The sequence below is a fragment of the Euprymna scolopes genome, chromosome 31 (genome assembly GCF_053919585.1).
Source record: "Euprymna scolopes isolate OS-2025 chromosome 31, ASM5391958v1, whole genome shotgun sequence".
Taxonomy (NCBI): Eukaryota; Metazoa; Mollusca; class Cephalopoda; order Sepiida; family Sepiolidae; genus Euprymna; species Euprymna scolopes.
Window position 1 is genome coordinate 65543601 of NC_136512.1, and position 17206 is coordinate 65560806.

General features: G+C 30.3%; 1 protein-coding gene across 1 annotated transcript in view; it reads left to right on the forward strand.

Moving 5' to 3' along the window:
• The window catches only part of LOC145255767 (EF-hand domain-containing protein D2-like), a 135188-nt gene extending 118362 nt beyond the window's left edge, over positions 1–16826 (forward strand). Inside the window, exons 3-4 of the mRNA XM_080114429.1 lie at positions 10922–11059; positions 16142–16826. Coding sequence (XP_079970555.1) covers positions 10922–11059; positions 16142–16276 — 273 coding nt within the window. The 3' untranslated portion in view covers positions 16277–16826. The remainder of the gene's footprint in view (positions 1–10921; positions 11060–16141) is intronic.
• Positions 16827–17206: the final 380 nt, after the last annotated feature.

The following is a 17206-nucleotide window of genomic DNA, read 5'->3' on the forward strand; positions in this document are numbered from 1 at the left end:
ACTTACTTATCCTCTTGAGATAAACCTGTGTCCCAGTTCGTACAGACGTTATTTATGATAAAATTGAATAAGCCAATGATTCTAGGCTGAATATTTTCATTTTAATAAATAGAGCATTCTTTGTGTTTTGATGAATATGAAACATGAAAAGTATTTTAGCAGGAAGTATTATTGGAAGTCGATTTTCAGCTTTTTTAAATTATCAAACGTTTATCTGGAGAAACTTGGGTGTTGGTATGAGCAGTACTGACACCATAAACCAGATTTCTAACTTGAACTAATTTTGGACAATTACTTTTTTAGATTGTCTAATAAGAACGGCTGAAAAAAAAAACTATTTTTAATTTTATTTATGTTTGTGTATGCATATATAGATAGATATTTGTGTATGTATAATATATATATATATATATATATATATATGTAATCTCGTATATCATCATTTAAATTTTATGATTTGAAACGATAAAATTTCAAATCTAGAATTTTTATATGAAAAAAAAATGTTTGATAAGTATATTTTCTTAACCCATGAGTTTTCAATGTTTATTCATCTCCTCAGAAGAAAAAAAATATTAGCAAATATTATAAATGGTTTGAACCTAATTTTTTTTCCTCCGAGGAGATGAATAAACCTCAAACTCATGGCTTAAGGAAATATACTTATTAAAATGTATGCTTTGTTTTGTATATAATAAACTCTAGATTTGAAATTTAACCATTTCAAATCATAAAATTTAAACTATTAAATTATGATATATAATACTTATAACTCTACTTATCTATAAAAGGCAATTTGTGAGTATGTGAGTTCATTTCCTATGAATTCCAAAACGTCTGGCCGATTTATAAAAAATTTTACACAAATGTACTTAATGTATCTGGGAGTATTCTTGGATAGGTTTTGTATCAGTATGCCTCCAATAAGTATCGATAATAATATAAAAAAAATCCAATTAAAGAAGTCAAATTTTGACCAAAGTTAACCTTTTACAGCCTAACAGCATAAGTACATTTGAGGTTTTATCACTGCACAAGCAAAAGAACCTGGTGTATAAAATCAACAGCAGGTTCTTTTGATAAGATTGAGGCACGTTAGAAATAAATGTTTCTGTTTAGAGCACAATTGAACCATGATACTTGACTGTTGTATTTCAAACTTTAATTCAAGCTATTATGCAAACATAATTTTATCAAATCAACAGGTTCTCTACAGTGCAATGTAGACTACAATATATTGTGGACTGTCACTGTGGTGAAGCTTCCTCCCAATATACTGTGGTGGTGAGGGGGGTCCCCAATTAGCATAGACAATCATTTGATTGAAAAATGGGCGATCTCACCGATTTCAATGACAAAAATATAGGAGGGTGGAATATTTGTTGATCCTCATTCAATCCTGGGTAATATTGGATCTCTCTGCTAGTGCGTGTGTGTGTGTATGTGCGCCCAAATTCTAGTATTCTAACGTATTGATAATGTTTACCCATTTTCTTTTTTATCATAACTTATGTTTTAATTATTTTGAAACCTGAAATAAATCGTAAATCTATGAAGTTTATTTTAAGGTAATGTTTTGAGCTCTATAAGAAAGTCCAAATGGGTCCATTGGTAGAAAAACAGATGGAATATCTCAAGGTTTCTCTTCCAATTTCCGGTCATGGTGTCTCCTTCATTTGTTGAGGATTTATTATTTACTATTATTGCAATATTTTCTTTTTCTGATAGTAGTTAAGATCTCTGACTAATGCAAAAATTGTCACTGACTGACAAAATCTCTACATATATAAGACTAGCATGGCTATCCGACATTGCCCAGAATACTTATAAATTTCTATGTCCTATCTGTTTATCTTTTACTCTTTCTCCATTCTTCTCACCTCTTTCTCCTTCACTCAGTCCATTCCTCTCCCTGAACATACACAAAGACAATTCGTTTTATAGATTTCTCTGCATTAGAGAATTTACGCCTTGAAAAAAAATCAGTCACTTCCGTTTAGTTAGTACATAATCTGGCCAGACGATCAACCAAACGAAATCTGTGCCAGTTTAGAGTCAAAGAATTAATTTTTTTCTAAATTTTTGGTCTTATTCATCCAGAGCAACGTTGATCAAGAAAATACCAACTTTGTGGGTATTTGTTTTTTTAATTTTAGCCCGACATACGAACATACATACAGACAGCTGTTCTTTATATTATAGATTATCTTTTAGGTAAACTCACTTCATTAAAACACTTATTGCTTTGAAAAAATTGGTTCATTAAAACTTGCTGATTTTCCTTAATCTACCACACACCCTAGTGCCTATCATATCCAAACGTTATAGAGTTGATGCACAAAGTAGCATGCTGTTCATGGACAAGCCATTTGAGTTGCCAAGCACATAGTGATATGATCCTGCAAAACTGATATATATATTTTGGCATATAAGACGACTCTTAAAGTTAAAAAAAATCATCTTTAAAAACCAATATTTCATAAGATACCGGGTGTTGCAATCTCTAGCCTAGGCTAAACAAACATGGTTTCGTAATTTAGCAGTCATCTTATACAACCGATATATGATAAATTTTTTAAAATTTGCTCCAATTTTGTACCTCATCTTATCTGACGGTCGCCTTATACGCCAAAATATATGGTATATTGTTTGATGTAACTGAGCAGTCTTGCTACAGTTGGAATAATAAATCAGGTGAGTTGCCATACAAAATAAGTATCATAGCCAAAATGGGTGTTCCTAGTGAGGCTTGCATTCCTTTTGACGTCTCTCCCAAGTGACTTCACCAGTTGGTATGGCTTGACCAGCCAATCACAATCTTCTAATGAACTTGAATACATCCAGGTCTTTCCTCCTTACATCATAAGGCATTCAAAAGACTATCAATAGAATGTGTCGAGTTGACCTCTGCATTTTAATACTATATTAGAGCAAAAAATGGCATGACTTTATAAATATAGATATAAACTATGTCCATATGGAGAAATAGGTCAATGGTATGGTGAGACACCGTAATCTAGATTTTTAACTTGAAACAATTTTTAAACAATTACTTTGAAAAAATTGGTTCATTAAAACACACATATTACCTTGAAAAACATTGGTTCATTAAAACACACATATTACCTTGAAAAAAATTGGTTCATTAAAACACACATATTACCTTGAAAAAAATTGGTTCATTAAAACACACATATTACCTTAAAAAAAATTGGTTCATTAAAACACACATTATCTTGAAAAAAATTGGTTCATTAAAACACACATATTACCTTGAAAAAATTGGTTCATTAAAACACACATATTACCTTGAAAAACATTGGTTCATTAAAACACACATATTACCTTGAAAAACATTGGTTCATTAAAACACACATATTACCTTGAAAAACATTGGTTCATTAAAACACACAAATTACCTTGAAAAAATTGGTTCATTAAAACACACATATTACCTTGAAAAAAATTGGTTCATTAAAACACACATATTACCTTGAAAAAATTGGTTCATTAAAACACACATATTACCTTGAAAAAATTGGTTCATTAAAACACACATCTTACCTTGAAAAACATTGGTTCATTAAAACACACATATTACCTTGAAAAACATTGGTTCATTAAAACACATATTACCTTGAAAAACATTGGTTCATTAAAACACACATATTACCTTGAAAAACATTGGTTCATTAAAACACACATATTACCTTGAAAAAAATTGGTTCATTAAAACACACATATTACCTTGAAAAACATTGGTTCATTAAAACACACATATTACCTTGAAAAACATTGGTTCATTAAAACACACATATTACCTTGAAAAACATTGGTTCATTAAAACACACATATTACCTTGAAAAAAATTGGTTCATTAAAACACACATATTACCTTGAAAAACATTGGTTCATTAAAACACACATATTACCTTGAAAAAAATTGGTTCATTAAAACACACATATTACCTTGAAAAAAATTGGTTCATTAAAACACACATATTACCTTGAAAAACATTGGTTCATTAAAACACACATATTACCTTGAAAAACATTGGTTCATTAAAACACACATATTACCTTGAAAAACATTGGTTCATTAAAACACACATATTACCTTGAAAAACATTGGTTCATTAAAACACACATATTACCTTGAAAAACATTGGTTCATTAAAACACACATATTACCTTGAAAAAATTGGTTCATTAAAACACACATATTACCTTGAAAAAAATTGGTTCATTAAAACACACATATTACCTTGAAAAAAATTGGTTCATTAAAACACACATATTACCTTGAAAAACATTGGTTCATTAAAACACACATATTACCTTGAAAAAAATTGGTTCATTAAAACACACATATTACCTTGAAAAACATTGGTTCATTAAAACACATATTACCTTGAAAAAAATTGGTTCATTAAAACACACATATTACCTTGAAAAACATTGGTTCATTAAAACACACATATTACCTTGAAAAACATTGGTTCATTAAAACACACATATTACCTTGAAAAACATTGGTTCATTAAAACACACATATTACCTTGAAAAACATTGGTTCATTAAAACACACATATTACCTTGAAAAACATTGGTTCATTAAAACACACATATTACCTTGAAAAAATTGGTTCATTAAAACACACATATTACCTTGAAAAAAATTGGTTCATTAAAACACACATATTACCTTGAAAAAAATTGGTTCATTAAAACACACATATTACCTTGAAAAAAATTGGTTCATTAAAACACACATATTACCTTAAAAAAAATTGGTTCATTAAAACACACATATTACCTTGAAAAACATTGGTTCATTAAAACACACATATTACCTTGAAAAAAATTGGTTCATTAAAACACACATATTACCTTGAAAAAAATTGGTTCATTAAAACACACATATTACCTTAAAAAAAATTGGTTCATTAAAACACACATATTACCTTGAAAAACATTGGTTCATTAAAACACACATATTACCTTGAAAAAAATTGGTTCATTAAAACACACATATTACCTTGAAAAAAATTGGTTCATTAAAACACACATATTACCTTAAAAAAAATTGGTTCATTAAAACACACATTATCTTGAAAAACATTGGTTCATTAAAACACACATATTACCTTGAAAAACATTGGTTCATTAAAACACACATATTACCTTGAAAAACATTGGTTCATTAAAACACACATATTACCTTGAAAAACATTGGTTCATTAAAACACACATATTACCTTGAAAAACATTGGTTCATTAAAACACACAAATTACCTTGAAAAAATTGGTTCATTAAAACACACATATTACCTTGAAAAAAATTGGTTCATTAAAACACACATATTACCTTGAAAAAATTGGTTCATTAAAACACACATATTACCTTGAAAAAATTGGTTCATTAAAACACACATCTTACCTTGAAAAACATTGGTTCATTAAAACACACATATTACCTTGAAAAACATTGGTTCATTAAAACACATATTACCTTGAAAAACATTGGTTCATTAAAACACACATATTACCTTGAAAAACATTGGTTCATTAAAACACACATATTACCTTGAAAAAAATTGGTTCATTAAAACACACATATTACCTTGAAAAACATTGGTTCATTAAAACACACATATTACCTTGAAAAACATTGGTTCATTAAAACACACATATTACCTTGAAAAACATTGGTTCATTAAAACACACATATTACCTTGAAAAAAATTGGTTCATTAAAACACACATATTACCTTGAAAAACATTGGTTCATTAAAACACACATATTACCTTGAAAAAAATTGGTTCATTAAAACACACATATTACCTTGAAAAAAATTGGTTCATTAAAACACACATATTACCTTGAAAAACATTGGTTCATTAAAACACACATATTACCTTGAAAAACATTGGTTCATTAAAACACACATATTACCTTGAAAAACATTGGTTCATTAAAACACACATATTACCTTGAAAAACATTGGTTCATTAAAACACACATATTACCTTGAAAAACATTGGTTCATTAAAACACACATATTACCTTGAAAAAATTGGTTCATTAAAACACACATATTACCTTGAAAAAAATTGGTTCATTAAAACACACATATTACCTTGAAAAAAATTGGTTCATTAAAACACACATATTACCTTGAAAAACATTGGTTCATTAAAACACACATATTACCTTGAAAAAAATTGGTTCATTAAAACACACATATTACCTTGAAAAACATTGGTTCATTAAAACACATATTACCTTGAAAAAAATTGGTTCATTAAAACACACATATTACCTTGAAAAACATTGGTTCATTAAAACACACATATTACCTTGAAAAACATTGGTTCATTAAAACACACATATTACCTTGAAAAACATTGGTTCATTAAAACACACATATTACCTTGAAAAACATTGGTTCATTAAAACACACATATTACCTTGAAAAACATTGGTTCATTAAAACACACATATTACCTTGAAAAACATTGGTTCATTAAAACACACATATTACCTTGAAAAAAATTGGTTCATTAAAACACACATATTACCTTGAAAAAAATTGGTTCATTAAAACACACATATTACCTTGAAAAACATTGGTTCATTAAAACACACATATTACCTTGAAAAACATTGGTTCATTAAAACACACATATTACCTTGAAAAAAATTGGTTCATTAAAACACACATATTACCTTGAAAAACATTGGTTCATTAAAACACACATATAACCTTGAAAAACATTGGTTCATTAAAACACACATATAACCTTGAAAAACATTGGTTCATTAAAACACACATATTACCTTGAAAAACATTGGTTCATTAAAACACACATATTACCTTGAAAAACATTGGTTCATTAAAACACACATATTACCTTGAAAAACATTGGTTCATTAAAACACACATATTACCTTGAAAAACATTGGTTCATTAAAACACACATATTACCTTGAAAAACATTGGTTCATTAAAACACACATATTACCTTGAAAAAAATTGGTTCATTAAAACACACATATTACCTTGAAAAACATTGGTTCATTAAAACACACATATTACCTTGAAAAACATTGGTTCATTAAAACACACATATTACCTTGAAAAACATTGGTTCATTAAAACACACATATTACCTTGAAAAACATTGGTTCATTAAAACACACAAATTACCTTGAAAAACATTGGTTCATTAAAACACACATATTACCTTGAAAAACATTGGTTCATTAAAACACACATCTTACCTTGAAAAACATTGGTTCATTAAAACACACATCTTACCTTGAAAAACATTGGTTCATTAAAACACACATCTTACCTTGAAAAACATTGGTTCATTAAAACACACATATTACCTTGAAAAACATTGGTTCATTAAAACACACTTGAAAATCTTTTTTAAAAACATTTTTATATGAATATCTTTGAAACTACAAAGGTAAAACCTCCACAAATTGGTGTCGATTCTTGCAGTAACCTTGGAGATGTAGCTAAAAAATCTGTGTGGAAACCACCATAAAATGTTGAAATAAAAATAGATATAAAAATATGTTCTACATCAATGGAGAAACTTGCCGTATTTATTGTTTGAATAGCGTGGGAAAGATTGAAGGGATGGGGCTCGTAAAATACTTAAATATCATTATATTCATGCAGATTTCATATTTATTATTAGGGCAGTGACATCAGAATATTCTTTTCATTGTTTTGACTTTCGAGCATATATCCGTTAATATCTTATGTTTTTTATATAGACTGTGGTTCTCGGTTGACTAACTGTCTAATTGCGTCGGATATTTACTCGAGTCAAAAGAATGTAAACAATATGCTGTTGTCATAGCCCTAATTATTATAAAAGAGCTAGTTCTTTATTGAATATTATATTGCACTTAATATATAGTAATGATTTTAAGTTAAAAAAAATGACTTTGATGCCATCAGCCAGAATTGAAACCAAAACATTTAGAGCTCCAAACGCATTCCCTATCGTTTGAGCTATTGACAGATAGATAAGATTTAAAATTAAACCACCTCAAGCTATAAATGAATTTGCCCAAAACTAATAAAAATGTCAGCAAGTTGAAATAAACATTTTGCATTTTAACGTGCTGACGTATTTCTGTACACATTATTCATTTATCTAAAAAAAAAAAAAAAAGGAAAAAAAGTATATTACCCGTTATAAACCATCCTTGGTGTATGATTATTTCCTGTTAATTTTCAGTGTTATGTTAGCAGTAGTTTAAAGAGTTTATCGGTTAAATATTTTCACATAAACACACACACACATTTACTGTTTGGTTTATATAGATGTATTTAGATTGGGAAATGATTATGGTTTCACCGGATCAGTAAAGACATGGCTAGGTTTTATTAATGTAAATGAAATAGAATGTGTGGTTGAACTCTAATGTGTGGTAGCAAAGGTCGTTTTGGTGATTGCTAAACAGCCTTTTTCTGTTCATATATTTTATTATTGAAGTTGAATAAAATACTTTCAAACATTTGCTGAAAAGTCACCAAAAATTAATTTCTCTCTCTTTCTCTCCATTAAATTCTTTTATCCAAAAATTAAAAAAAAAAAAAAAAATCTAATTAATATATAAAAACTAAACTACCTGTGATCTTACTGGTCACGACTAACTTTTTTTTCCACTTAAAGTGTGATTTATCTGTTAAGAAATTCATCCTGCATAAATAAAAATCATAAGTTTTTTTTTACTTCTATATTATCAATAATAATATAGAAAGAATTAAAGTGACCTATTATGTTGCCATCTAATTTACATATGTGTTTATGGTCTGCATGGACACACTATGTAAATTAACTGGAAAGAGTAGCTTTTTTTTTTTTCTAAATGCTTGAAGACCTCAAGATAATGAGAGGAGACGAGAGAAGTGACTTGTTCAGTTAATTTATACATTAGAGCTATTAAAATGAGATTTTTTTTTTTCTTCAAAAATGAAGATTTTTCTCAATCTCAGAACTTTTAAATTCAGGCGAACATATCTCGGCTCAAACAAAATTTTTTGATCAAAATAAGCACCATCAGAATCGGTACACTTTTGCCAACACAAAACAAATAATGTATTTATGCCAGTAATGTAAAAAATCTTGTGTTCTGGTCGCGATGAAGGCGTTTCTGATATTGCTTAGGTTTTTGAAGCATTTCTCATGCAGAAAGTTGTTGAGATGTTTGAAAAAGTGGTAGTCGGTAGGTGAGAGATCTGGAGAGTATGGCGGATGAGGCAGTATCATAGCTCAATCTGTTCAACTTCTGCAGGGTTGGTTTAGAAATGTGCAGTCGGGCATCGTCATGGAGAATTGGGTCTTTTCTGTTGACTAATGCTGGGTGTTGTTATCAAAGTTTCTGATGCATTTCATCCATTTTTTAGAGTACTTCTCCGCTGTAATAGTTTCACCTGCATTAAAAAGACCACCAAATGGTCAACATGACCTTTTGGTGCAACTCTGGCTTTAGGAAGTGTCATGGAGTTTCGTCTGCGTCTAACCACTAAACTAAGTGTTGCCACTTATCGTAAAGAACCCACTTTTCATTGCAAGTAACAACCCGGTCGAGAAACGGGTCGTTCTTGTTGCATAAAAGAATGGAAGATGAGACTTCATAACGGGGTTTCTTTTATCATTCTATCCATGAGGCACGCATTTATCAAGTTTTTTTTTATCTTTCCAATCTCTCAAGTGGTTGGAAATCGTATACATTACGTTTAATTAAAAAGCAAGTTCTCGAACAGATGTGTGTGGATTGGCTTTGACTAAGGTTTTTAATTGATCGTTGTCAATATCTGATAGCCAATCACTATGCTCATCTTCAAGACTCATCACAAAATTTCTGAACGCACATTGTGATGTGCGTTCAGTTCCTGAGCCAAATGCTTCATTGATATCACGAGCTGTTTCAGCAACTTTTCGGCCTAGCTTGAATTGAAATAAGAATATTGTGAATTTTCTTTTTTTTTTTTCCTATCTTGTGTTCTAAAAAGGCATAATTTTTTTACAATTGTAATTTCAAGCGATTAGATAGAGCAAAAAATGGTCTTTAATATGACGAAAACTTATTTGAAAACTACATCCTTTGAAATCAAAATTAAAAATTCCGCAAGAACTTTCTTAACGTAATATTTTGGCATGTATTCTGTAATAATAATGTATTAAAAAAAATTAGCGAAAGAAATGTTAATTTTTATGCAGTATAATAAAAGGTATATATGGCATAATCGCGTTGACACACCGGTTCTCGTCAGATCACCAAAGTTAAGCAACGTTGAGCCTGGTTAATATCAGATGTGTGACTATTTAGGAATTCTAGGTGCTGTCTGTGCTCTATGCTTATCTCAGCATTTGTTTCCAGTCGTCCTGTACCTACACTTCACTTGCCGCTGGTATTTAACAATGTCGACTCAGAAGAGGTGTAGTTGAAGATTGCACATCCCCTGCCACAAAATTTTGCGTGCAGGCACCCCTTCGTGGGTATCCATAGTCTGTCAAAGATTTAAGGAGCCCCTTTATAATAAAAGGTGGCTATTTTGTGAATTTGGCTAGCTGTATTTTGGAGGTAGAGGGAAGTAAGAAAACCCATTTGGAGAAACCAGGCTTTCTCTACAATGGTGTTTTATTAAAGCCCTTTTCTAATAAGCAGCATTCACTATAAGCCAGACCCACTCTTTTATACAATAATCAGGAAATCGGTCTGGATTTTTTTTTTTTTTTTTTTTTTTTTTTTTTAATGATAAAAATATATTTTAAATATGTCTAAAATTTGAACAAACTTTTTTTTTTTTTTTTTAATGCATTTCCATTAGTTTTGTTGTCTCCCAGTTAAGTTGATATTACTTATGTTTATTTCTTTTTCTTTCAGTTTCTTCTGATTTTCCGCAAAGCAGCAGCAGAAGAATTAAACACAGACAGTGGACTTTACGAATTGTATCAAAACGTGTGGGAAATTGATGTCGATAAGGAAGGCGTGAAAGGAGCGAAAAGCTTCTTTGAAGCAAAGGTAAATACTGTTCACTTGTTTCCCTTTTGTATTAAGATTTTAAAAAAAAAAAAAAAAAAAAAAGTTCTGTTCTCGGTGTTAAATTCTTAGAGTAATCTCCCTTGCTTGTTGTTGTAAATTTTTGATTGGAAAACAAAGATGGAGGTTTTAATAAACAGCCATGCATCTATGATGAGTAAACTAAAAAAAAAACATGCAATGTCTTTTTGTTTTATTTTTTATTTTTTTAAATACCGAATGAGCACAAATCCCTTCATTTTTCAACATATTTAGAACTTTGTGATATTCTTATGCATTAGTATCTACTAGTGTTCGGACAATTAATCAGGAATTGGAAAAATGGCTTTTTGAGGGTATCGGAATCAGGAAAATTTGTGCCTATTTTCCAATGCCAAAACAGATTCCTTTAATTGTCTTTTTTATTTGATTTTTGTTTAAGAAACTTCTTCCACTGCTTGTAGTAAAAAATAAAATAATAAGTATTTACTGATTTAAACTTCCAGTATGAATAAAATCTCTAGATCAATCCACCCCTACCCCTCACAAGTGTGTTTTTATGTCTGAGAAAATATATGCACATTTAAGATGTGTTTTTACAGCAATCGGGGAAAACTAACTCTTTTCTAGTTAAATATTTAGAGATTTATAAATAATCAAAATTGGTAATTTTATCGGAATCGGGAATTTAGTACGAAATTGGTAATTTTATGGAATCGGAAGGGGGGGGGAATATTGGCATCGTCCATCACTAGTATCTACAATTGTATGATCTTATTTTTTATCTACTCAGTTTGAAGAGCGAACATCAAGAGGAGACAATTCAAGAATTCTCTAAACATTATTAATTATTTGAAAATTTATTGAATTAAAATAAAATTAACCATAATACAATAACATGAAATAAAACCTTTATTATCTGAATATTTATTCAATTAAAATAAAATTAAGAATTTTTTTATTTTTACAGCATTCACCCTGAGAGTTGTTCAGAAATGGTTACCTTGATGATACCATTAGGCATAGGGTAGAGCAGGTGCTATATTGTAAGAGTTAGAAGTGGCTGGGGTAAGTCCAGGGAACTTTTGCCATTACTAACCAGTAGTGTTTCCACTGTCGATCAAAGGAAGAGTTTATTAGGCATGTGTATGCAGTGTGATTTATGAAAGTGAAACCTGGCCAGTTAGGGTTGAGTACATTCGTTGCATGGAGGGAAACGATATGAATACATATATGGATCTGTAATGGGAGTCTTAAAAACAGGCTTAGGTCCCATGACTTCAGAGGAAGATTAAATTTGGACAATATAAGGAAATGTGCACAGAATAGGAGACTTCAATGGTATAGTCATGTTGAAAGAATAGATGAGAGTTCATAGGTTAGATGTAGAACAGTTGAGGTAGCATGTTCCTTTCAAGGAAAACATTGGAGATAGTGATAAAAATGGACTTGGGGTATCAAATAAAATCTTTGTTAAACAAATTGGGGATCATCTAAGTAAGATAAAATCATTAAGTGAATGTGGTGTTTTGAGTGTCTAGCATAGAATAAGCCCAACATTTTTTAGACAAAATTGGATGACCACCGACCCCCCCCACACACACACACACAAAAAAATCTAATCGGTTTCATGGCAAAGGATGAACTTCTTTTTTTTTTTCCTTAATAAAAAAAAATATACCTGGTCAGAGATAAGTTACTTTGGACGTGAATGCTGTTTAACACATGTTAGCATGTAAAACGGACATTGAATCAAAAATCTTTTTTCTTTTTTTTTTTGCTTTATCTCTGCGAAAGCGTAATGTAACTGTTCATTGCACAAACTTTCTACTTTGTACTTATGGAGTCTCATATTTTCAAATACATTGACTGTGAAATATTTTAACAGAATTTCAACTTCCAATTTTTCAAAATTAAATGTATGTATTCGATGTTCTTTGATAAGCACAAAGCAAAATTTAAGCCAGATCAGATAAATAGATTTTGAGCTATCAATGTTTCTTCATGTCTACTTCATACAATATGGAGATGTAAAACCCAGTTAAAAGTTTGGTCCATCTTTACGTTGTTAGGTATATGTATGCAGTCTCACAAATGACTTGTATTCTTTTTATTAATGGAATGGAATTGAGCTTTTTAATTTGAGGGAAAAAAAACAAAAAAAAAACTTTGTGTCAGATTTTGAAATTATTAAATTTAATGGTGAATTTTCTTGTTTTGCTTGTAGTCGATTGTGTAGAATTTCTCATGCGCCCCCCCTCTCTCTCTCTCTCTCTCGTGAGAAAAGTGTGCCACAATTTTAAAAACTGGCCCATCCTACATAAAATCATTTAAAAAGAGAATTTAGTTTAAGTGTGTGCTGAATCATTCACTAACTTAAGTTTTCATCTCCTTGGCATCAGCTGCTCCTATCAGATCTTTGATATAAAGAAGCTGTCACAAGCACTACGCATTCTATATATAAAATACATAAAAGGCTATGTCTGTCTGTCTCTCCATATTTTAAAACTCGGGTTTGTATTACTGTACACATAGATTCGAAAAAGTTGTCAAAAAACAAATATAGAACAAATAAATGTTATCAAAGGCAAGATAAGTTACTTTTCTACCTAACTGGATATAATTCACGTGTTTTTATTCAGTGTAACATGTTTATTCAGCTCGAAAAACATGCAATGTTTACCGATGTATTGGAAAATTCAAAATGGCAGCCAACTGTCTCTCGGAGAGGGTACGTTTGGGAAAAGGTATTATAAATAATAAACTAGACAAAATACTGTTAGAAAACAACCGAATACATGTCAACTTATGTCACGGTAACATATATTGAGCGAATTTCTAACAGTATTTTGTCTAGTTTATTATTTATAATACCTTTTCCCAAACGTACCCTCTCCGAGAGACAGTCGGCTGCCATTTTGAATTTTCCAATACATCGGTAAACATTGCATGTTTTTCGAGCTGAATAAACATGTTACACTGAATAAAAACACGTGAAATATATCCAGTTAGGTAGAAAAGTAACTTATCTTGCCTTTGATAACATTTATTTGTTCTATATTTGTTTTTTGACAACTTTTTCGAATCTATGTGTACAGTAATACAAACCCTAAAACTCTATTTCCTTCGAAAGTAAAAAGTCACAGAGCAACGCTAGGGCCCTCAAATGATTGAATTTTTTACGGACCGTTCTTTTATGGGTCTTTAGCCAGTTAAAATAACTTTTTAAAGGGTCAAAAATATGGGTCAAAACATTTTGTACATTCATCTTGGTTTATTTTTAATCAGTTCATATGCATGTCACGTTGTTACAGTGGTAACGTCACCAGCTTTGAATGCTACAGTTTTGCTTTTGGTTTAGATTCTAGCTGATGGCACCCCAATTTTTTTTTTTTTTTTACTTTTGAAATCATGACCCTAAAATAATATATACGAAATCTGGACAAATTCAAATATCATATTTAAGCATATTTTACGACCGGGCAAAGCCAGGTGCCCCACCGCTAGTGTGTGTGTGTAACCGGCCATTATTTTAGAGCAGAGTTTGGTTTGTTTTGATCTATCCTTTCTTGTCCTACGCAATCGAATTCAAAGAATATCTCTTTATTAATAGTAGTAGTATTTTTTTTATTTATTTTTTTTTTTTTTAATAATGTTCTGATTAATTACCTGAGAGGGGGGGGGGAAGCTATGTATTAGAAAAAAGACAAAAAACGGTGTACGTTTACCGCAGACCTTAGTTGGCAAGATTTGTTGATTTCTAAATTCATATATTGATTTTAAATCGATGGTATCATGTTCATTTGACTTGATCCTTGTAACACCAATAAATAATAATTATGCTTGTATTATTTTTTTTTATTTATTTTTTTTTTTTATAATTGAGCACACAAAGAAAAAAAAAAAGAAAGAAAACTTGCAAATCGTTTTGCAATGAAGAAATCCAGGCTGCCATTTTGGAGATATGATAATCCCAAACCATGTCTGGTTTAAAACTATAAGAATTACAAGAAGGGGGGAGGGGCTGTATTAAATGTCTAGCATCAATAATAGAAAGCATTGACCTTTGAACCCACTCATGTTGGCAATAAATGGGTTGGGTGGAAGTCAATTAATATTGAGCCCGGGTTGGGTAGGTTTCACTATTTGAACTGACAGATACAATTATTTCTCTATTTTTTTTTTTTAGTAGGGAAATTTAATAGGCCTAACCGAACTTGCTGCAGTGTACTAGTTGTCGTAACAGTTTTTGTAGGGATGTAGGTTATATTTCTAAGTTTTGAAATGAGAATTGATAATTCATATTCACGATCCATGATGTAATGGATAAAAGTGCTTACTAAAATTCAGTTGTAAGTTAGTCTTCTGGAAATTGAAGATTCAATCCTTAGTGCAAGTGACACTCAAAATAAAATTGCAAATTATTTGGGACTTCTATTCAGCCAGGAGCATGCTACCCCCATGGATTAAATAAAAGGTTCCATTTAAAATTTTGTGTGGATTCCCAATTCCGACGGAAAGATTCCAGAGTTTGATAAGATACACTTGAAGGTTGGAGCTAACATCTGCTGAAATGTAGTCCTAATAATCTAAGTATAAGTTGTCAAAAATTCCAGCATTTAAGGCACATTGGTAGCAGGTTCCTTTGACAGGAATAACAAGATGAAGTGATAGAAATGGACTTGATAGAAATTAGAGATAACTAAACACCCTGTCCAGCGGTAGTTTAGTTTGGAAATCAATTTCTTAAAAACTCATTTTCACTGTCAACATGTGAAAAGGGTTTTAAATCGGATATGATGAAAATTTATTTTTCTTAACTTGGATTTTTTTTTTTTTTTTTTTTTTTTTTTAACTTTTTTTACTTAATAAATTTTTTTTTTCTTATTGCTTTATCTTTATGAATTAAATAAACGTTTTTTTTTTTATTCCTCATCTTTTTTACCCCCTCATCTTTTTTACCCCCTCATCTTTTTTACCCCCTCATCTTTTTTACTCCCTCATCTTTTTTACCTCCTCATCTTTTTTTTTCAGTGATTCACACCTTAAAAATAATCCATCTTTTTTTCTGTTTTGTAATTTCAGATTGATGCTCAAACCCGAGAAATGAAATTTGAAAATGAAATCAAGGAAGAACAAGAAGAAAAGAAGAAAATGGCAGAAGAAGCAAAAGAAAGGAAGAAAGCGTTCAAAGAAAAGGCATCTGTATTCCAACAGTAATTAAGAATCCAATTTTAACAAAGATACAAATTCTACAAAAAAAAACTGTTTAATGACATTTAAAAAAAAAACGAACTATTATCAGGGAGGGGGGGACATTCACAGACATTTATATATTATAATATCTGATCTTGGATATTTCAGATTTACATTAATAGAATCAGGATTTGACAACTCTTTGGGTGAAACATTCCAGTGTTGTTTTTTCCCCATTCTCGGATGCAAATTGTCTATGTTGAACAAAAATTTTAAAAATAAAAATGGAGAAAAAAAAATGAAAGTTAAACATTGACAGGATTGTGCTGAAATGAAAAATCTCGGCTTGCTCAACTTTTATTGGACATTTTTTTTTTCCCATGCATAATTTGGAGCTGATGACATCCTAAGTTTCGGTGCCTCCCTATAAACTATTCGGGGATCATCTTGCACAGCTATTGATCTGTTTGATCGATAAATGAATGTCTCATTGAACTCTGCTAGGTGCTTTAATGCCGATTTCATTGATATCTGACTGCCAAAACCTTTATTGATCAATAATAAAAAATAAAAAGGGGGGTGCAAGTCCACAGTCCAACCTAAATAAAACAAAAGTATAGAAAAATTTTAATGATGTATGTATCAGTCATGAAACAAAGATGTCATATTCCAAAAATCATGTAAATTGATCAAGTAGTTTTTTTTAACTAAGAAAATCAAATTTTATGAACAAGTAAAAAAAAAAAAGGACCGTTTCTTGTCACCACCTTGAAAAATCAAGGGCAGATAAGTTCACAATAATTTAAACTTGCAAGATCCTACTTGTCATGCTAAGGGTTTTATGTTAATCGTTTAATAATGATCTTTATTAGAAAATGTAAAAAAAATTATCATTTTTTGTGATTTTGGGTAATATGACATTTTCAGTGTACAACGAGTACATCAATCAAAGAT